The following is a 22,138-nucleotide window of genomic DNA, read 5'->3' on the forward strand; positions in this document are numbered from 1 at the left end:
CATTTGTGAAATCACAAATGGAATGGAATACTATTCCGGCTTTTCTATCAGGAGCAGACACACATGAAATTCATATGAAAATTTTGATGAAGGGTCATTGGACTCAAAACATCGACACTGCTTTAGATTAGATTAGATTCCCTACAGTGCGGGAACAGGCACTTCGGCCCAACAAGTCCACACCGCCCCTTGAAGCATCCCACCCAAACCCATCCCCCTATAACCCACACACCCCTGAACACTACGGGCAATTTAGCATGGCCGATCCACCTAGCCGGCACATCTTTGGACTGTGGGAGGAAACCCACGCAGACACGGGGAGAATGTGCAAACTCCACACAGACAGTCGCCCGAGGCTGGAATCGAACCCGGGTCCCTGGTGCTGTGAGGGGTCCAGTGCTAATCACCGTGCCGCCCCACAGACGCTGCCAGACCCACCGAGTTTCTGTAGCTATTTCTGTTTCTGTGGAACCTTAATGTACTTCCTTTTATTCTCCTGGAATCAGAACTGATCTCGGTACTTTACAGTTAATATCACTGTTGCCAAATGCTGTCACGAGTCCAACAGGAAGCTCGGAGCCTCAGACAGTTTTTAAATTTGCCAGCAAGCTTCTCAAAGTAAAGGGTCCAGAGGCAACAATAAGCAACGCCAGCCTGATGATGATTAGTCTGCAGTTATTACAGAAGGCAGCAGCAATTTTGTGGGGTAAAAGGAACAAGTTGGGATTTTTCCTTAGCAGAACAATATCCTGTGCTGTGAAATTTTATGGCCCTTTAAAACCTAAGTGGTTCCTCTGTAGCTCATGTTAACATTGGGAGCTAGAGATGAACAGAATGCCCATCACCTTATGATGTAAGTCAGTCAACAGGCAACAGATAGTGAATTCAAGATAACAAAGTGTGGAGCTGGATGAACACAACAGGCCAAGCAGCATTTCAGGAGCACAAAAGCTGATGTTTCGGGCCTAGACCCTTCATCAGAGAAGGGTCTAGGCCCAAAACGTGAGCTTTTGTGCTCCCGAGATGCTGCTTGGCCTGTTGTGTTCATCCAGTTCCACACTTTGTTATCTTGGATTCTCCAGCGTCTGCAGTTCCCATTATCTGAGATAGTGAATTTCTGGTTTTTCACACCCACGCAACAATATACTTGCTTAATAAAAGCAAAACACTGTAGATGTTGAAAGTTTGAAACAAACACAGAATACTGGAGAAACTCAGCAGGTTTGGCAGTGGAGCGAGGAACAGAGTGAACATTTCCACTCATATCACATCTCTTGCCAATTCTGGGAAAAGAAGGGAGCAGATAGATTAAACACGCAAGCATTTCTTCTCAGGTCTACTCCAACCTCAATTCTTATTTTGACAGAAGGTAAAGTCGCCATGCTCTCTCAGAGAAAGACAACTCTTCGCCTCACCCGAGGAGTGTAGTGATCACACTGCACTCCTCAGGTGAGGGGAGAGATTAAGAAGGTGACTGCTTCATGGTAACCTCAGTTAGAGCGGGAATTGAACCATGTTGTTGGTATCATTATTGCACTGCAAACCACCTGTCCAACCAGCTAAGCTAATACCTTAATTAATTATAAAGCCTTTAACACAGTAAAGCATCCTAAGGTTTACCTGCAGCTTTATAGAACACAATGTGGCACCAAGTCATTGGAGGCAATCTCAAACCAAATGATCAAAAGCTTCAAAAGAGGTAGATTTTAAAGAGGATCACAACAGAAATAATAAATTGAGATAGTGGTTTTGGGAGTGGATTCCAGAGTTTAGGTCCTAGAGAGCCAGAGGCACAGCCATGAACAGTGTAGTGATTAAAATAAGGAATGATCAAGAAGCCAAATGTTACTATCAGAGTTTTGAATGACTCAGGTTATGTGGGGTAGAACATGGAAGATTTACCATTAGTGTACTGGAATGATTAAGTCTTGAGGCAGGAAAGGCATGGGGAGCGGTCACTGCTATGAAGCTGGAAGTAGACAACCATTGTCATATGAAAGCAGTTAATGTGATCATTAACCTTTATTTTAGGCAAACCGTCTCAAGGGCCTTATTCTGGACTCTATCTGGATTAGATTTCTCATTATCAATTCAGAACGTACCAACTCTTAATTTTGTTTTCCTGTGCCAATCTATTCAAGGTTTTAGCAAAATTGTGTCTGATCAGCAAATTCATTCCGTCAGACGTTTATAAGGATTTCTCATGGACTTATGTCATTTGTCCTCATTATCAGCATATATGAACCTACTCCCTGCCAATCAATCTCAGCTTCTGATCTGCTATCAAAAGGTATTCCCAAAAAGGTAAGAAATTATTATTACCTTTGTTGCGAAATATGGACTTTCAGTGAAAACTCACAACAATATATCCAGCTGAAAAGAAAATTGCTCAAGTGGGATGTGGCAAATCTATCAATGCCAAATAAACTGGGGAGCGGACAAGCCAAGTCCATGGTTTAGTTGCAAGTATCAGAGAGTCCTTATCGTGAGGAAGCAGACTACTCAGCCCATCGAGTCCACATCAACTCTCCAGAGATCATCTGTAACAGACTCAACTCCCTATCCAAACCCTGCTTTTCCCATGGCTAATCGACCTAAACTGCACATCCCTCAACACTATGGGCAATTCAGCAGGGCCAATTCACCTAAGCTGCACATCTTTGGACTGTGGGAGGAAATCCATATAGACATGGAGAGGGTGTGCAAACTCCACACAGACAGTGGCCCAAGGACAGAATCAAGCTCGGGTCCCTGGCACTGGGAAGCAGCAGAGCTAACCACTGAGCCACCGTGCCACATGTAGTATGACTTTGAAAAAAAAAACTGCACCTCATTCACGGTCTCCTGATAAATCTGAGTGATCTCCAGGATTTCATGAGAATTACTCACTATTTGCATGAATCCTCCGAGATCTGCCTTTCAAAAACTTTGCAGTGCCTAAAACTGTGCCTGGAGCCCGAGTCCCGAGTCGTAGCCTGACCTTCAATCTCTCTCCATTCCAGCTCCCTCAGGTCCAGTTTTAGGGGACTTTAAGCAGCTGAGTCAGTCAGCCACTCCTCACCTTCATGGCAAGTGTCTAGAGTGTAGCTTGGGCTCCAATCCACCCTCAACCCACCCCCAGGAGTGAATATAATAGTCATTTATTTTAATCATTAGCAGTATTCAACGTGTTTTTATTTCAGGCAGTGACAGTACATTGGAGGTAACAAGGTGTAGAGCTGGATGAACCCAGCAGGCCAAGCAGCATCATAGGAGCAGGAGCAGGAAAGCTAATGTTTCAGGCCTAGAAGGAGGGTCAAGCCCCAAAACATCAGCTTTCTGGCTCCTCTGATGCTGCTTGGCCTGCGGTGTTCATCCAGCTCTACACTTTGTTACCTCGGATTCTCCGGCATCTGCAGTTTCTACTATCTCAAACAATTTTAACCCCACTGCGAAGTCTCTTCTAAGGATGCCTACCTTGAAGAAGTTACTCTCCTCCCTCAGGTGACAGTACATTTGTTTGCAATCATAGAGAGCAAATACATTCACTAACAACAAACATATAGACAGTTATACTGATAGCTAACAAAACTGCATGGACTAAATCAATAACACAAATACTTTTTGTACAGCTGCTCAAAATATTCAAAGTAATAAACAAATACATTTATAAATAACACAATGATGTAAATAACCTTGATACCTTGCTCAATGTTTGAGTGAGAGTTATTTAATTATAACAAGTTTCAGCCCAATTCATTTAAACATAAAAAAATCTAAGAGACATATAGACATATAAACATGTTCACATGATAAGCCCTCTCCCCTCCCTGCCATGTATCAAGCTAGACTGAGCTCGAGTCTCATGTCCAGCATCTTTTGCAGTAGGTTCTAAGAGGAAAATGTGACATTAGACCCTTAACCACACCTACAGCCATGATTACAATCAACTAATAAGTAGGTTTGTTTAAAAAAAGCTAATAAGGCAATTTCATATATATTAGCACAGCTTTGTAAGTAACCCTGACCTGTTACAGATTAAATAAGCCATGTTTGAAAAGCAAAGCAAATCTTGATTTTCATGCTAACTCTCCATTTTTAAAGAAGGAGTTCGCTGCTTGATTTATGTGATGGTGTCACTGGCGTCCCTAAGGGAGCATGTGATAGACAGTTGCATTGTTCTTATTGATTGCTTGTGATGATTCTCATTAGGTAATGTGGTCTTAAAATTTGTTCTGAGGAAGGGTCATTGGATGCGAAATGTTAACTCTGCTTTCTCTCCAGAGATGCTGCCAGACCAGCTTTACCAGCAATTTCTGACTTTGTTTGTGATTTAAATTTGTTCTTGGATCTAGCAACACTGGCAAAGCTAGAAACTGAATTACAAAAATTCATAACTGAACCATAAAAGGTGGCATGAGCTTTCGTGACCTGATGCTGTCCATGTGGCAACAGTGGTGTCAGAGATGTCAAATAAGGAATTCTCCAAATGCAGGCAATCTCAATTAAAGGAACAATGTTCCTCGCGACCAGGATGTTGTGTACTTTGGAGAGACACTTTACGGTGGTGTTCCTTTCAGCTTAGAGTTCTCTTTCTTAGATGATAAATACTATGGGATTGGGAAATGTTGTCAAAGTAAGTTTAGTGAATTGCTGCAGTGTACCTTCCAGGTAAGACATACTCCAGCAACAGTTAATTTAGTCTGTTAGTCTCACTGGCCTTTAATCATCAACAAATTTGCCTACCAATGGCTATTTTTTGAAGAATTCATGTCTAAATTGAGGAAGACCTGAACAATATCCAGGTGTGGGCTGACAAGTGGTGAGTAATATTTATGCCACACACATGGCAGGCAACAATCTTAACAAAAAGGTATGGGTTACCATTGGCCATACACTGAACTGGACTGGCCCTAGTGTTAGAAATAGCTTCTCTGTATATACCCCTTCAATTAGCTTATCTTAAACACTTCAATCAAACTATGTTTAATCTTTGTTATTACAGACTATTTGATTCCAGAATAACATCTTCACACATGACTCTTGGTCAAATCACTTTCAAAATTTAAAGGGTGAGTACATTTCTTATCAAACTATATAAAATTATAACTAAAGATCAGTCAATCACTTTAGGGTGAAAAATATTGTCTTTATTAGAGAGGGTTCTCACAAAAGAAGAAAGGATTCAGTTTGAAATCCGAATAATTTCAACATGTTTTTATTTCCAACTACAAAGTGAAATGACCTACAACACTTTCCTTTGGTAAACATGTTGGGCCCTGATCAAAGTACAGTTGCACACGTTCCATTTATCTCTTATTAGTTAGCCATTAGTAGATGGCTATTGTTAAAATGGGCTACTGCATAGCAAACATTACTGCCAACGTCCTCTACGTGTAAGGACTTACAGGACCTGCTTGACCAAGTGCACAAGAAGAAAATCATTTTCTGGTCGACCTAGAAGAGTCTCTTGTGTTAACAAGGCATAGTTTATTAAACATTAGTGCTAGTTACAGGTTACATTGATATGATGGACATCATCACAGATACTGTCAGGAGGACCAGATGTTGGGTCTCTCTCCTCTGAGATCTTAAACTGTTCTGCCCACAAGTCCATATGACATATTCATTTTTGGTAGTGTTTATGGCATGCCTCAGTATTAACCATGATCCATGTACAACTGCTACTATTCACATTTGACTCCCCCCCCCACCCACCCCGCCTTTATTCATTCTCAGGATGAGGGTGTCACTGGCCAAGCAGCATTTAATGCCCATCCCTAATTTCCCAGAGGGCAGTTTAGAGTTGACCACATTGCAGTGGCTCTGGGGTCACATGTAGGCAAGACCAATTAAGGATGGCAGTTTCCGTTCCAAAAGGATATTAATGAACCAGAGGGGTTTTTCCAACAATTGACAATGCGTTCAGTTATCATGAGAGTTCCAGACATATCTTTATAAAAAAAAACTGAATTCAAATTCCATCATCCGCCACAGTGGGATTTGAACCTGGGTCCCCAGAACATTAGAGCTAATGGGAACTGCAGAATCCGAGATAACAAAGTGTGGAGCTGGATGAACACAGCAGGCCAAGCAGCATCTTAGGAGCACAAAAGCTGATGTTTCGGGCCTAGGTCCTTCATCAGAAAAACATTATCTGGGTCTCTATTATCAAGGTGATTGAAAAGGTGAGCTTCTCTACAATCCTCATCCTATCCCCCCCCCCCCCCCCAACCATTATCTACACTTGCAGCAGAGGTCACTCATTAAATTTACAGATAGACATTGCCCTGACTGGTCGTAATCCTGCTGCAGAACTCAGGCACATGCTAACATTACGCTTGATGCCTCACTGATCTATATTGTTCAGCTAATAAAACGTGAGGCTGGATGAACACAGCAGGCCAAGCAGCATCTCAGGAGCACAAAAGCTGACGTTTCGGGCCTGGACCCTTCATCGGAGAGGGGGATGGGGAGAGGGAACTGGAATAAAGAGGGAGAGAGGGGGAGGCGGACCGAAGATGGAGAGTAAAGAAGATAAGTGGAGAGAGTATAGGTGGGGAGTCAGGGAGGGGATAGGTCAGTCCAGGGAAGACGGACAGGTCAAGGAGGTGGGATGAGGTTAGTAGGTAGATGGGGGTGCGGCTTGGGGTGGGAGGAAGGGATGGGTGAGAGGAAGAACCGGTTAGGGAGGCAGAGACAGGTTGGACTGGTATTGGGATGCAGTGGGTGGGGGGGGGCGAAGAGCTGGGCTGGTTGTGTGGTGCAGTGGGGGGAGGGGACGAACCAGCCCAGTTCGTCCCCTCCCTCCACTGCACCACACAACCAGCCCAGCTCTTCCCCCCCCCACCCACTGCATCCCAATACCAGTCCAACCTGTCTCTGCCCCCCTAACCGGTTCTTCCTCTCACCCATCCCTTCCTCCCACCCCAAGCCGCACCCCCATCTACCTACTAACCTCATCCCACCTCCTTGACCTGTCCGTCTTCCCTGGACTGACCTATCCCCTCCCTAACTCCCCACCTATACTCTCTCCACTTATCTTCTTTACTCTCCATCTTCGGTCCGCCTCCCCCTCTCTCCCTCTTTATTCCAGTTCCCTCTCCCCATCCCCCTCTCCAATGAAGGGTCCAGGCCCGAAACGTCAGCTTTTGTGCTCCTGAGATGCTGCTTGGCCTGCTGTGTTCATCCAACCTCACATTTTATTATCTTGGAATTCTCCAGCATCTGCAGTTCCCATTATCTCTGATACCTATATTGTTCAGCTACTTGTTGCATTCAGTCATCCATATTTGAGAATATTCTTTCAAAAAAGAAACGCTTAAACATATAGTTTTCTTGACAATTTTCAGTTGAAAAAGCTGAAAGCATAAAAACTTACTTCTATAATATATATAACACACACGCACACATATATACACACAGGCAACCGCTTACCATATTTTATTAATCCAATCATTTTAAAAGGTGTACATTATTTAAATGCAATTCTAGTATGTCAGATTCAGCAGCTTCTCCTACACCACCGAATTAAAAATATTCCAGAGTTTTTAGTGTTATGAATCAGAACTCTTCGTTATGTTTATTGATACAAATGGCAGAGAAATTTCTCTTTAAAAGATGCTCTGTAAAAGGTACAACTGTGGAAGAATGGATAAAAAGGCTGGTGACACATGACAAGTAGAACATGTAGTTTAATCAAAAGGCTTGACCCAAGTGAAACCTACCCTGGAAACAAGTTATTCATTGCTCAGCGTAACCCATCTGGATTAACAACTATGGGTACAGTGAAATGAGTTTGCCATTACTCATCTATGTTCTATTATATTCTATTCCACTGCCATTAGATATAATGTCACATCCAGGAATGTGGGAATCAATTATGGGCCCAGTAAAAGCAGGAGCTAATTAGGCTCATTTATTATTCCATTTGTCTTGATAAACAGAGAAAAAAAAACTGAGAATGACAAGACCATGTGGTCAATTCAATGTTTCAATTAGAAGGGTGAGGAGGGAAATCAGATTGTAACTTACGTGATGCTGAAAGGCCTGGATAGATTGGATGTGGAGAAAATATTTCCACTTATAGGAGAGATTAGGATCCAAGGGCACAGCCTCAAAGCAAAAGGGAAAATCTTTTAGAAGTGAAACAAGAAGGAGTTTCTTCAGCCAGAGGGTGGTTAATCTGTCGAACTCATGACCACAAAGGGCTGCGGAGGCCAAGTCATTAAGCGCATTTAAGTCAGACATAAACAGGTTCTTGACTGGCAAGGGGATCAAGGATTACGGGGAAAACACAGGAGAATGGAGTTGAGAAACATATCAAATGGTGGAGCAGAGTCAATGGGCCAAACAGGCTAATTCTGCTGCTTTCCCTTATGGTCTCATGGCCTTATGGTCAATTAAGCTTTGTAGATCATCCACAGTCTACTGTAAATGCCAACTTTATCTGATGCAATGCAATGCAAATTCCCAAAATCTTTGATATTCTCAAAACTTAATTCAGCACATCTCTGACCCTTACATTTAATCTTGTTATATGACTTATCTTTCTTAAATTGATTTGAATGTAACTCAAGAATTAATAGAATCTCACATGATTAAAGTAACTCCAGGCTTTTCTTCATGCCGTAAGTTCCTCACATCACAGTGAAAATGGATGTTTAGGATTTGCGTGTTTGTCAATGGACAAACTGATTCTTATAATTGTGGTCAAGCAACACAATATTGTGGACTTTTTTTTAAATAAGTGACTTGGCGTGGATGATCTATAATATGCTTTTTTTTATAAATGTTATTTTTTCTGGCAATCTGTTTAAAGATAAAATGAAAACCCATACTGTTAATGATATCACCAGTCTGACAGGCACAGAGAATGAATCAGATTATATCAGCACAGTATCGATATAAGTCTTACAGCAAGTACTTTGGCTCCGTTATTATATGGTTATGATCAATACCCTGTTTATCACCTTGTACTTTCAGCACACTTCACTGCATAATTGTGTTAATCTTGTGATGTTTGCTCAGATAACCAAATTTACAGCTGAGATCTGAGACACAGTGAGATTCTTTGTTCTACTGTGTGGCTCATTCATTGCGCATTGAGCACGCAGAACTAGTGAAAGTCTAACCACTTTGACCACTGCAGTTAACTAGTTAAGCTTAACATACAGGATGCTATCTTTCTTATGTCTGAAAAGTGAAACAAAATAGAAGAAATGTTGAATCAGCACACTTCCTTCTGTATGTATAATGTTTAAAATACAAGAAATAAATCAAGTACAAATGTATGCTTCACGATATGCCTGAAGTGCATTTCCAAACAGATTTTATGCTCGAGTCCAGATGAGTAATTTGCCCGTTTGCCTAAATAATTATTCACTTGATAATAATTCACTTTGAAAGGTTCAACCCTTCCTCTTGTTTTATCCCCGTAAAAATTTTGGATGCAGTAACATTGGAATGGGAAGACTTTAAGAGATTATTTTGCATGTTCTTGGATACGAAGGTTACTTCCTGCTCCCAGAAACAGTTAATGGAAGACTGCAATGTAATAAAAAAAGGCTTGCCGTTGATGCAAGCAGTGAATGAGTACTTGAAACAATAATATGAAACTCATGTTTTATTTTAAACAAAAAGACTTCCACAGTTTATTTCATATGGACTAACCGCTCCACTAAACTAGCAGATAATGAAACGTCAAAGAGAGGAGATTTGGTTCTCTGCTTTGCTATCAGCAGTTATTTGAATCTCTGCCTGCTTTTGGGAAAAAAAAATGAGAAGACTGATTCCTAAATACAACTTAGGAACGGGTGGATATGACATGAATGATTTCCGGGAGATCAACAAGAACTAAAATAAAACAGCAACAAGTTATGACAATTGTCGAATGAAGCTTTTCAACTTGTCACAAGCAGCTACCAAGCCTTGGAAGAAGCATGAGTCAAATGTTATTTATCCAGATGTGCAGCATACAGGTACTAGAATAGCTCCAGAGTTTGCAAAAGAAACTTAATCTTCAGCTCACGTGCCAGTCATGTTGACCAATATTGCCGAAATTTCCACAATAATATAAATTGTCTTATTCACTGGAAGAACGAATGGACAATATAAGAGGACTTTTTAAAAATGGACAATGCCACTCTCTCAATCCCCACGTTTTTATGTTACATACTCTCCAAAGGTTGTGCACAGTTGAACAATGCAATAAAGGAACAGATGGAACACCTCCAGTCATGACACAATTTATTTCTAATTAACAGGCTGTGCATATTTTGTTTTTTTAATTTAGGAGGGTGATTTCATATTATTGAGATCTATGGAGATAAAATGAGATATTCGGCAATGTGCACCATATATTACTTCAAGTCTATGCACATCGTTAGTGTATCACACCGAATGTCATGACCATGCAGTAGCCAAATGAATGTGTGACTGCTAATTCATATTGTACCATCTGTTCTCCTCACACTGCAATGAGATACCAGTCATACCGTAATCTGAAGAGCACCACTCACCAGAACTCTGAATGTCACCATTCTGACTTGAAACAAGAGCCGATGAAGACGCACACACTGCATGAGAAGTAATTAGTGGTGTTGATAAGGAAACGTATGGTGAGTCAGGGAGCACTCGCTGATGAGAAACTGAAACAGTCACGCCAGCCAGCAGTCTTTTATGCCAATGTCAGTGTCTTGGAGGCAAAAGGTCAGAGAAACAAAGCCCTCCCACGCCACCTAACTTTATTTTTTTTTTAAATAGTCTACAGTGGACAGGTTTCACGTTTTCCTCACATATTTCAGCACAAATGGTGTTCATCGCCGTCTCTATTTAATATGGCTGGGACCTGTTCCACGACTGGGAGTGCAGACTACGGCACAGATAGGCAGCAAATCCAGTGTTAGACAGGTACAGAGGGGAGAAGGACAGTTCAGATGCATGAGCCATTGGTTTCAGGTAGCACTGGTGGGCAGAGAAAACTACACAGTATTTGGGGGGGCGGGAGGACAATGCACAGTAAAACAGGAAATTCGGGTGCTGGGGGTTACTGAATGAAGATGAAAAGTGATGGCAATAAAAAGGAGGAGGGGGTAAATCAGCGGCATGGAAAGAGCGGGCACAAAACGTTTATTGGGTGTGACTTGTAGAAGATGGGAACAACTGTCGAGCATGGAAATGAGAAAGAATATCTATTAACCAGGTCTGGAGCAGACTGGAGCAGCCTAAGCTTTTGTGCTCCTGAGATACTGCTTGGCCTGCTGTGTTCATCCAGCATCACATTTTATTATCTTGGAATTCTCCAGCATCTGCAGTTCTCATTATCTCTGGAGCAGACTGAGTACATTTTGTGTACTGAGGTTCTGAAAGAGGGGTAGATTTGGAGCTGGGAGAGTGATTGTTGAAATCTCCTTTAGTTTTTGACAGTTCAGTATAAAGTCAAAATCTAAACTATGAACCAACCTTTTTTATTCACTCGTGGGCAATTGGTGTCATTGGCTGGCCCTAGCTGCCCTTGAATGGAGTAGCTTGCCCAGCCATTTCAGTTGGAAGTCAACCACATTGCTGTGGATCTAGAGTCACACGTAGGCCAGACCAGGTAAGCCAAATGGGATTTTCACAGTTATCAGTAGACTCATAATTCCAGATGTTTTTTGAAACATTGAATGCAAATTCCACCATCTGATGGGATATAAACCCAAGTCACCAGAATATTAGCCGAGTTTCTAGATTAACAGCCTCGTAATAATACCTTTAAGCCAACTCCCCAACTGGTCTGGAAAGATATGCAAGGATAGAAATTATCAACTAAAAACAAGAGCTTACCTAATAGAGTCCATATAACCTTCTCTAATTGTTATAAAACCATGTCTGGTTCACTAATGTCTTTTAGGGGAGGTTATTTGCCATGCCTACTTGACCTAGTCTACATTTGAAACCCTCATGCACAACCAATCTGGTTGACTCTTAACCATCATCTGGGTAATTAGGGATGGACAACACATTCTGGGCTAGCCAACAGTGCTCATATCCCACCATAAAAAGATCCTCATGCAAAACTAGTGGAAGCATATTCTCCAATCATAATATGCAGTGCTCAATATTCAGCTTCAATTCAACCAATTGGACTGAATGCTGGCGACTCTGATAATTGGCAGAAGATCCAATGCTATCCATTTTAATAGCCACCCAAGACAGACATCTACACCATAAACCTCAATGACATTGCTTTGAAGAGTGCAGCACAAAGCCATGACTATAACTGACATGCATATAACAAATGAAGGTAGTTTGGGCCTGCCTGTGTATGCACTCCCATCTTCCATGTCAAGAAATGCAACAATTCCAGTTGAGATATGTAACACAGATAAGAGGCGATGTGGGAGCATTCCTCACACAAGTGTTCATCAGATGCTTTCGCTGTTGTTATGACGATTCCAGGCTCCAAACTCTAAGATGCAGTCACATTATGCTCAGCACATTTCAGTAATTTCTAGCAACCATGAGGAGAAAGTTACAAAGACTCAGGCGCCCACTCCTCTCCGCTCAGACAGACTTGTTAGTCTCTTGAAGAGATCTATCAGTGCAAAGTGCACAGTAAGACAAGAGGTTTGCATGTGGAAACTCATCACTTACAGGAAGCACACATATCAACGAAACAAACTGAAATGGTTATTTGCACATGGAATACAACTGATTTTATTTTGCTATAGTCTTTCATCTGTGATTCTTTAATTACACAGAAGATTCATACAGTGTAGATGACATTTGAAATGTCCCAATGGCATTTGATTTTAAGGAAGCGTTCTTTCATGAGACATGAGCTTCACTGGCAAGGCCAACTTTGTTGCTCATCCCTTATTATCTCTGAACTGAGGGACTTGCTTGACCATTTCAGAAGTCAGTGAAGAATCAATCACATTGCTGTGGATCTGCAGTCACGAATAGGCTAACCTGAGTAAAGATGGCATGTTTTCCTTCTCTAGATGACAATGCTGATCCAGTTGGGTTAACAATCAGTGATAGCTTCATGGGTACTGTCACTGAAACAGGTTCAGAGTTTGAAATGCACATATTAATAACACTTAAATTCCACCAGGTGAAATTTTAACCCAAACCTCTTGGGATTAGTGTGAGCCTCTGAATAACCTGCCAATTACATTGGCATTATGCCAGTTTCTCCCTTAAATTATCTCATATCAGTAGTAGTTATCACTGGCATTGGTTGATTGACTGTCATCACAAGTCTTTGTGTCACACCTCAATCAGAACTCCCCGGTTAGTCTGCATCATCTCATGCAAGGCTATTTCACCTTGTCTGAGGAGCAGAATCTGGTGGCGTAGGAACACTGATTGGAATAGAACTTAGAGCAAGGCAGAGCTCACTATCTTAGCCCGAATGTGCCTTCCTTCCAATTTGGCAGTGAGTGTAAGTGAAATGCACACTTAACTGTCAATCATTAACCCATAACATGTACAGTAGCTTCCTACAGTATAATACTTCAAGACATACTAAACAGCATGATTCCATTCTAAAGTTTGTAACAATTTAAGTACATATTATTGTACTCTTTACTGTTGAAATTTTTGCTTTTAAACTTAATTTTTCAATGGAGAACAGAAGTGAATTTTGAGAAGATTTGTAGCTCAGGTTGAGGTTCTGGATGTGAGTTTGCTCGCTAAGCTGCAAGGTTAGTTTTCAGACGTTTCGTAATCATCGGTAACATCAGTGAGCCTCTGATGAAGCACTGGTGTTATGTCCCGCTTTCTATTTATCTGGTTAGGTTTCCTTGGGTTGGTCATGTCATTTCCTGCATTGGTGATGTCATTTCCTGTTCTTTTTCTCAGGGGATGGTAGATTGGCTCCAAGTCAATGTGTTTGTTGATGAGTTCTGGTTGGAATGCCATGCTTCTAGGAATTCTCGTGCGTGTCTCTGTTTGGCTTGTCCTAGGATGGATGTGTTGTCCCAATCAAAGTGGTGTCCTTCCTCATCTGTGTGTAAGGATACGAGTGATAGTGGGTCATGTCGTTTTGTGGCTAGTTGATGTTCATGTATCCTGGTGGCTAGCTTCCTGCCAGTTTGTCCAATGTAGTGTTTGTCACAGTTCTTGCAAGGTATTTTGTAGATGACGTTTGTTTTGCTTGTTGTCTGTATAGGGTCTTTTAAGTTAATTAGCTGCTGTTTTAGTGTGTTGGTGGGTTTGTGGGCTACCCTGATGCCAAGGGGTCCGAGTAGTCTGGCAGTCATTTCGGAAATGTCTTTGATGTAGGGGAGAGTGGTTATGGTTTCTGACATCATGGAAATGACATCACCAACCCAAGGAAACCTAACCAGATAAATAGAAAGCGGGACATAACACCAGCGCTTCATCAGAGGCTCACTGATGATGTTACCTGGAGTGGTGATGAAATGTCTGAAAACTAACCTTCCAGCTCAGCGAGCAAACTCACATCCAGACGTGAATGGCGTTTTAAGGTCCTGATGTGTCAGTGTAATCACCATATGGTTACCTAATAAAGCTGTCTTTTCAATCTAGATCATCCAGATTCTACTACAGATCTATTTATCCCACAAGGTATTTTAAATTCCCACAATCTGCGTAACATAAGGAACATAATGAGGTTCAAAGAACAATTTATCATTGGCTGGACGAAATTAGTCTTCTGCTTGCCATTGTAGCCTTCAGCTGAAAAAGGAGAAAGAGCTACAGAGAGTGCAGCCTATGATATTACGAGTTTTATAAAGGGCATTGTGAGATGCGTGATGAAATCCATTACAACAGTACCGCAATGCTTTTATCAGAGCACTTATGTTCTGTTCAGAGTGATGGAACTTCCCTGATCTTAAGTAAAATGGATATGGACAAAGTCAGCCAGTGGAAAACAGTTCACAGAATAAGAGCATCAATAATTTGATACAAATTGACCATCTTATTCAAAGTGATTGCAAAGATCAAGGCTAAAATGTCACATCAATGAGCTAGGAGTTAAGCAGCATCGTCAAGATGAAATTAAAGGTTTACTTTGCTTTGCATATAACCTGTACTGTAGCAGAGTGGAAAATGCTCTGAACCACAGCACTGGCACCTTTCACTGTGATGTACAGAAAAATGTAAAAGCATTTCACAACATATCAGAATTGTTGATTCTTGTCAGCCACTTCAACAAAAAAACCTATGAAACACTTTACAGGGCAAATGTATTTACGCGAGCACTTGATTCCACTGAAATTGGATGACAGGTGAGATTTAAGCAGAGCCACCAAGTACTAGACCTCACATCTTAATACAAAAAAGGGAAAACAAACGCAGCAGTCATATCCACCACAGAGTTAGTGCTATAACACTTCAAATTACAGAAGTGAAATTAGAAGAATTCATTCATTTTCTTCTTTATTATCAGTGAATAATAAATTTAGTCAATACATTGATAATCTCATGAGCATGGGGGTGGAAGAAGATACCTGACCCTCAGCCCCCCTTCTGGCTACCCCAATCATCCAATAGTGTTAAAAAATCGACATAATGTTAAACACATTTGGTTTAATGCTGATTTGTGGTTTAGGCTCTTTAAAAATCAGTATGTGTCTGTTTCCCGCCTCCATTCCTCAGTTCCCAATTTTGTAACGTCTTTGTTTTCATTTCTGTGAGACCTTCATTTCAAAGTTAAATTCTTGTCCATTTAACCATAACGTTATATAGTTGTATCATTACCCTGGAAACTGGCGTGGGGTGGTGGTGAGGAAGTGTTCAAGTTTTTTTGTAGGAAAAACATTAAAGTACTACACAGCAACTTTAGAGGCAGAAAAGCAAGAAAACCTAGAAATCAGAGCGAAGACGGGGGCAAGCAGCTGTGAACATGTATATGTTTTAGATACTGGTATCCAGGGGCTCTGCACTGACCCTGAAATAAAGATGGGATGTTAAGCCGATTACTTCCCGTCCATCATTAAATACATGGTGTTAATCTCTCCAGCACCCCCTCCCCAACGAGCCCAGACTTCCGGCAGCGCCATGGGGTTGATTCAATGGGTGAGGGGAGTGAATGTGAAGAGGACAGCGACATCAGTAGGAGCAGGGACGTGTCGCCAATAAAATGGCACGTCCTCACTTTCAGATGCACTTTGTTTTTAAAGTTATGAGAAACTGCACTATAAAACATGTCTCCTTTATACATACATTCACACATACACACACACTCCAGTCTAACCCAGAGTTAACCCTGAGTGAGATCTCCGAGTCTCTGACTGTGAGCTGGGAGCCGCGTCCTGAGTGAGCAGAGATAGCAAGGTGTAGAGCTGGATGAACACAGCAGGCCAAGCAGCAGAGGAGCAGGAAGGTCGACGCTTCGGGCCGAGACCCTTCTTCAGGTACTCCCCACCCCCAGCGCTGACAGCTGCCCTAAGCCCACTCCCATTAAAGAAAAACAAACGGCGATGGATAATAATTATCATTGGGATGGCAAGAATTAAAGTTCCGCAAATCGGAGAGGGAGTGTCTGTGTATGATCACACAACAGTGTTTTAATCTCTCAGCACTAACCCTGTGGTTTTGTATCCCCACCGTTGTAATTAGATCCATTTACTATTACGTCAACACGTTGAGTTTAGCTGCTGGGATCCCCCGAAAGATCGTCCCAAAAAATGTAAGTTAGGGAAATGTGTTTAAAAGTAACTGCATCACTTGAAGTTTAAAATCATAAAGCCAAACTTTTAAAAAGTTTCAAACCATTAATACGCTGGGCCCTTGCAACGTTACGGATCTGGTCATTGTGCATTCAGTGTAGGTTATTTGAGAGTTCATTAAAGTGTTAAACTACCGCGGTGACAAGCCCTGCATATTTTCACGAGCAGCTTGCAGCATAAGATCGCAGCCCGGATAAACCAGGAATGGATTTGGAGGGGGGCGGGGAAGAGATCTCTATTTTATCGGAGGCCTGATCAGCATTATATCCGGATGGTTGGCAGGATTACATACACAACGCACACACACGGCCAACATCTTCACAAACCAGTCACTCAGACGTGGATGATGCGCGCTCCCTCTTCTCAGAGCAGCCTGACCACCTCACAGCGAGATCCGCGACGTGATTCCTCTAAAGCCAACCGCTTTGATGGGGCTGGGAGGTGGTTTCAATGGTAGGAGGAGTTCGGCAGGAGACGAGGGGTGAAGAGTCCAAAAGTCAGCAAGGTGAATCAAGCATTACTGCCTGGTCGCGCATTCTCTCTCTTTAAAGCAACACCGTCGATATTATTTGGATCCAGGTGCTGTGTGTAGCTAAGAAGCCTGTGACCCTGGGGTGATGTGTTGGGGTTGCTTCAATTATAAGCCTCTGAAAGTTGAGACATTTTTCTTTCATTAAGAGGGTCCCTAAGTGGGGAGGAGGTGGGGAAGGGGGAGGTTGATTTCACTGTTCTTGACCTTGACCAACAGTTTGCTCAATCTTGCATTTTCACGACCCTGCTCTCCAGACCCCTAAACGGAAGTACAAAGATTTGACTTCTTCCACCAGTAAACGCCCTACAAAATCTCCGGCCGGGAGTTAGTTTTAAAAAAGGCGAGCCAGTATGTCAGTGATCCGAGCTGGGGTAGCGCCACTCCCTCAGCCAGGGCGCCCAGTCGCTGGGAATCTTGTCCCTGGTTGAGATAAGACTGTAACCCGTTTGGCCAGGGACTGAGACGACAGACTAACATCCCAACCGAGCGCCATCAGACCTGTAGCTGGACCGCTGCATTGGCAGAAACATACCGGCCATGAGCTGTCAGCAGAGTGTTTCATTTTCCCCACCGCACAACCCGTTATCTCCTGGGAGGTAGGACATTGCCACAAGATCACTTTTTACAGCCCACCTCCCGGAACCTTACCGCAGTTAAAGATTCACACATAACCCATTGCTCACAAGTGCAAAGCAAGTCGACTTGGTAAACTTCAAACTTACCATTGCAGAGTAATGCGGCAAAAATCAAAATCTCAGCTATGCAAGGGCGTAGGGAAGTCAGCTTTGCAAATCCCAAAGTCCACATGTTGCCCCAGGAAATATTTGTAATCTTCCCAATGGGACACCTTAACTATCTGTTGGAATCAAGGAGACTTTGGAAAGGCTTGCTCTCTCTTTAAAACTCCGTGCACTGTTTCCTCCTGTCCATGCCCAGGCCAGGGCAGTGGAGTTGCCAAGCAGCCAGTGATCACAGTTGAGAGGAGACGAGCCCAAAAGGGAAGAGGAGATAACCAGACCCACTTGCCCCCCAGCTCCCTACTGCCTTATCGCTGTGATCATGCTCCACAGTCACTCTCAGCCTCCGCGGCCCCGGTTTGTGATAGGCTGCCAAAGTAACCAGTCGCAGCCAGGAACCCTGAAGACCCCGCCCACCAAGCGGGTGTAGCCCGATTGCTATTGGTTGACGGGCGCGACGGGGCGGGACTAGTGCCATCCAGCCCAGAGGCACAGGAGGCCGACAGGTTTGAGTGTCTCTGTATGAGCGTGTCTGTGTATATGAGTAATTTTTGTGTCTGAGCTGCCTAATGCCCAAGCTGTGTTAGACTCTGATAGGTGATGTGTGTGTGTGTGTGTGTGTGAGAGAGAGAGAGAGAGAGAGAGAGAGAAAGAAAGAAAGCTGCCCTGGGGCGGCTCCTCTCTGCATCCCCATCTTGCAGAGTCTTCACAAACTTTCCGAAAGCGCTCACTTCTGCCTTTTTCTTCAACCTGATTGCATTCGGACCCACACCGTCTTTGTCAAGAATTCAGAGCAGCAGTCCCTTCAGCTGATGACCTAATTGGGAAATGATTGATAATGATCCTCGCTTCCCTCTGCCCGTCCTTGCCAACATTTCGACTACTTATCCCGTTGGTTTTATGAGGGCACGCTTTCAATTTTTTAACATTTAAAAATCGCCTCCAAAAGTCAACTGCCTCCTCGAAATTAAAACAAACGCCAACACAATGATGGCAAAATCGGTGTTTTTATTTGCTGGTGTTTAACTCAGTTTTATTTTAAAATAAGGGCGTTTGCAATTTCATATTCTCGAGTCTCTCAACTCGCATTAATTTAGACTTATGCTATCTTTAATTCGAAATTAAAAGATTAAATATTTGATAGACTAATCTCATACAAATTATAAATTAGTCAAAGTGCAATTTCCGATCATTAATATGCCTTTGTTGAGAGCACCTGGTATCAGCCAGGCTTTGCACATTTAAAAAAAAATACTAATTGAAAGAGTCGAACCATGAAATTGCAAATATTTATTAGAGAAGTCTTTCAGAATTCAGTTCCCTGATATAAAATAACGTTTTTAACTGTTGATTGATGAAGATAGAAATCCGATGACTGGATTAACGAGGCTTTCTTAAAATCTAAATAAAACAAAAAAAATCCACTTTTCAACAAAACCTTTTTCAATCTTACAAGCAGGCGACACATTAAGACAGCATAAGTATTTAATATTGCAGAATCTCTCTGATGAACATTCACTGAATTACACGTCTGAAAAGCATTCTGAAGCACTGAACATTTAGGAGTGAAGTTTACTGATTAATATCTCATTTTTTAGTGTGATGCAGTTAGTACTGCTGTTAAAATATTTAAAGCTCAACATTAGTTGGGCTCAGTTCCCGTTTGCAAGTCTCTGCGTTCATTTTCACTCGTATTTGTCTGCAATGGTGAAGTAATTACGACACCTAGTGGCTTGGTGTCATTGTACATCCTCATTCTAAATCCTTGGCCGCTCCCATCACCATAAACTCGTAGCCGCTTGCTGGGTCTGCGGAGAGGAGAGAAGTTAGCGGAGTCAATCGTTGCTCTTTTAGTTACAGCGTTGGTATAGTCTTTAATCACAAGCAGAAGGCAGGGGATTTCCGATCGATATAAATAATGGAAACGCCGGTCTGCAAAACCCCACATGCATTCAACACTTAGGAGCGTTTCCTATGAAAATAAAAGTGTTCAATGGTTTCACACGTTTCGATGTCAATGACCCCTTTCATCAAAGCCATCGTTGCTGAGGGCACAGGATCAGTAAGTACAGATACTGCCCTTCAGACTGTATGTGCTGTATACATTTGCTAAAACATAAAGCAGTCTCATCACAAATCTGAAGTATATTTGTTCATACTTTAGTGGAAACTTGCTTCGACTTCAAGGATGCAGAGGAACCCGTTTAGCGGAGGGTACAAATTTGTCTTAATAATGAATTTGCATTCTCAGGACTTCCAACAGGCAGTAGTTCTGAAACATAGTCACTGCTGAATGTGTTGTGATGCCCAAATGAACAAAAGCGGCACAGGATTCACTACTTTCCATTTAATAATGGTTGTTGTCAGTGAAACAACCTCATTTTCAACTATTTACTTTTTCTACCTCTTGGTCCCTCTGCACCAAAGCATCTGTGATAAGGAGAATAGTTCAGTGTTGCGCTCTCCATCGTCCACAGAACTACTCTGGGTCTAGACACTGAAAGGTGTGTAACTGCGTGTGAGGCTGGTTTTTACATTCAGATTCTGTGTTTAACAATATCTGCTTTGGGGTATCGTAAAAACATACCGTATTCAGAACATTTTATAAAACAAAATCCAAAGCATTTCAAATTGAATATAAAAATGTGTGCAATTGCATCAAACATTTCTGCACGCAGGATTCAGCCCCCTCAGGTAGCTCAACACAAACGCAGTACTCTAGATAATTACAAGATGCATCCTGTGAAGCCCAGTGGATCCTGTTTCCAGTTTCCAGTATTTCAATATGCAAAGGCTCAAAGATCTTAGATGGTGGCCTTTCTCCCTGAAGAACCAGGTTTTATCACAAAAATATGCTGATTAATAAAGTCAATCATTTAAAGAGTAATGTGAAACATTCCACACCAGGTATTTGACCTGAGGAGCTTCTGCACATTTTTTCATTTTCCCACCTGTGTACTACGGCTGAATGGTCTGAGATGTTTGATTTCCCCTCCTGTGCCTTTGTGGCAGCTGTCCCAAGCTTTCATACAGGTTTTTCACTCTGTGGCTCCATTTTGTGGCTGGAAAATTGTTGCAATCCTTTGGTGAAGTGGGGGTGTGGAGTGGAGTGTGAGAGTGGTGAGGCAGGGATCGGACATTGCTGCCTTTTTTTATTCATGCATGGGACATGGGTGGTGCTGGCTGGCCAGCATTTCTTGACTGTCCCTAGATGGTGTTGAAATAGTGGTGGTGAGCTGCCTTCTTGAACTGCTGCAGTTCACTTGCTGTAGGTTGACCCACAATGCCATTAGGGAGGGAATTCCAGGATTTTGATCCAGCGACTGTGAAGGAATGGCAATATATTTTGTAGTCAGGATGGTGAGTGATTGAGAGGGGAACTTCCATATGGTATGCTCCTATGTATTTGCTGCCCTTGTCCTTCTAGGTGGAAATGGTTGTGGGTTCGGAAGTTGCTGTCTGACGATCTTTGGTGACTTTCTACAGTGCATCTTGTAGATTATACACACAATTGCTGCTGAGCGTTGGTGGAGGATGGAGTGGATGCTTGTGGATGCAGTGCCAGTCAAGCAGACTGCTTTGTTCTGGATGGTGTCAAGCTTCTACTTGGAGCTGCACCCATCTGGGAAAGTGGGGTGTATTCCATCACACTCCTGATTTGTGCTGTGTAGGTGGTGGACAGTCTTTAGGGAGTCAAGAAGTGAGTTACTCGCTGCAGTATTCCTAGCTTCTGACCTGCTCCTGTAGGCACTGTGTTTATGTAGTGAGTCCAACTGAACTTCTTGTCAGTGGTAACCCCCAGGATGTTGAGAGTGGAGGATTCGGAGATGGTAACGGTGTTGAATGCCAAGGAGCATTTGCTAGAATGTCACTTATTGGAGATGGTAAGTAACTGGTATAAGTATGATGCAAATGCTATTTGCTGCAGTTGAGATCGCAACTCCAAATTTCAGCTCATGAGCTGACTTAGGGTCCTGACCCTTACTTCATCCTTGCTTAGTGCATCTCTCAGCATTCGTTATGGATTTTGGAATCTGCCAACCTGCAATACCTAGTCATGGACAGCTCCATGCATTGAAAGACTGACAAGCTTCAGGCAGACTGAAAATGAAAAGCGTCTTTAACTCAGCCCCAGGTGATGGTTACCTCAGTGTGTGTTCAGAGGAATAGCCCATACACCCCAAAATTCAGAATCACAGAGCTAA

At 42.4% G+C, this 22,138-nt stretch overlaps 1 protein-coding gene across 3 annotated transcripts in view; it reads right to left on the reverse strand.

Moving 5' to 3' along the window:
- LOC125464333 (transmembrane protein 132C-like) overlaps positions 1-18,264 on the reverse strand; it is a 932,328-nt gene extending 914,064 nt beyond the window's left edge. For all 3 annotated transcript variants that reach the window (XM_059655067.1, XM_048556641.2, XM_059655068.1), the window contains exon 1: positions 17,919-18,264. In XM_059655067.1, the coding sequence (XP_059511050.1) occupies positions 17,919-18,003 (85 nt within the window). In that variant the 5' untranslated portion in view covers positions 18,004-18,264. The remainder of the gene's footprint in view (positions 1-17,918) is intronic.
- Between the last annotated feature and the right edge of the window lie 3,874 nt (positions 18,265-22,138).

This window comes from Stegostoma tigrinum, chromosome 26, assembly GCF_030684315.1.
Source record: "Stegostoma tigrinum isolate sSteTig4 chromosome 26, sSteTig4.hap1, whole genome shotgun sequence".
NCBI lineage: Eukaryota > Metazoa > Chordata > Chondrichthyes > Orectolobiformes > Stegostomatidae > Stegostoma > Stegostoma tigrinum.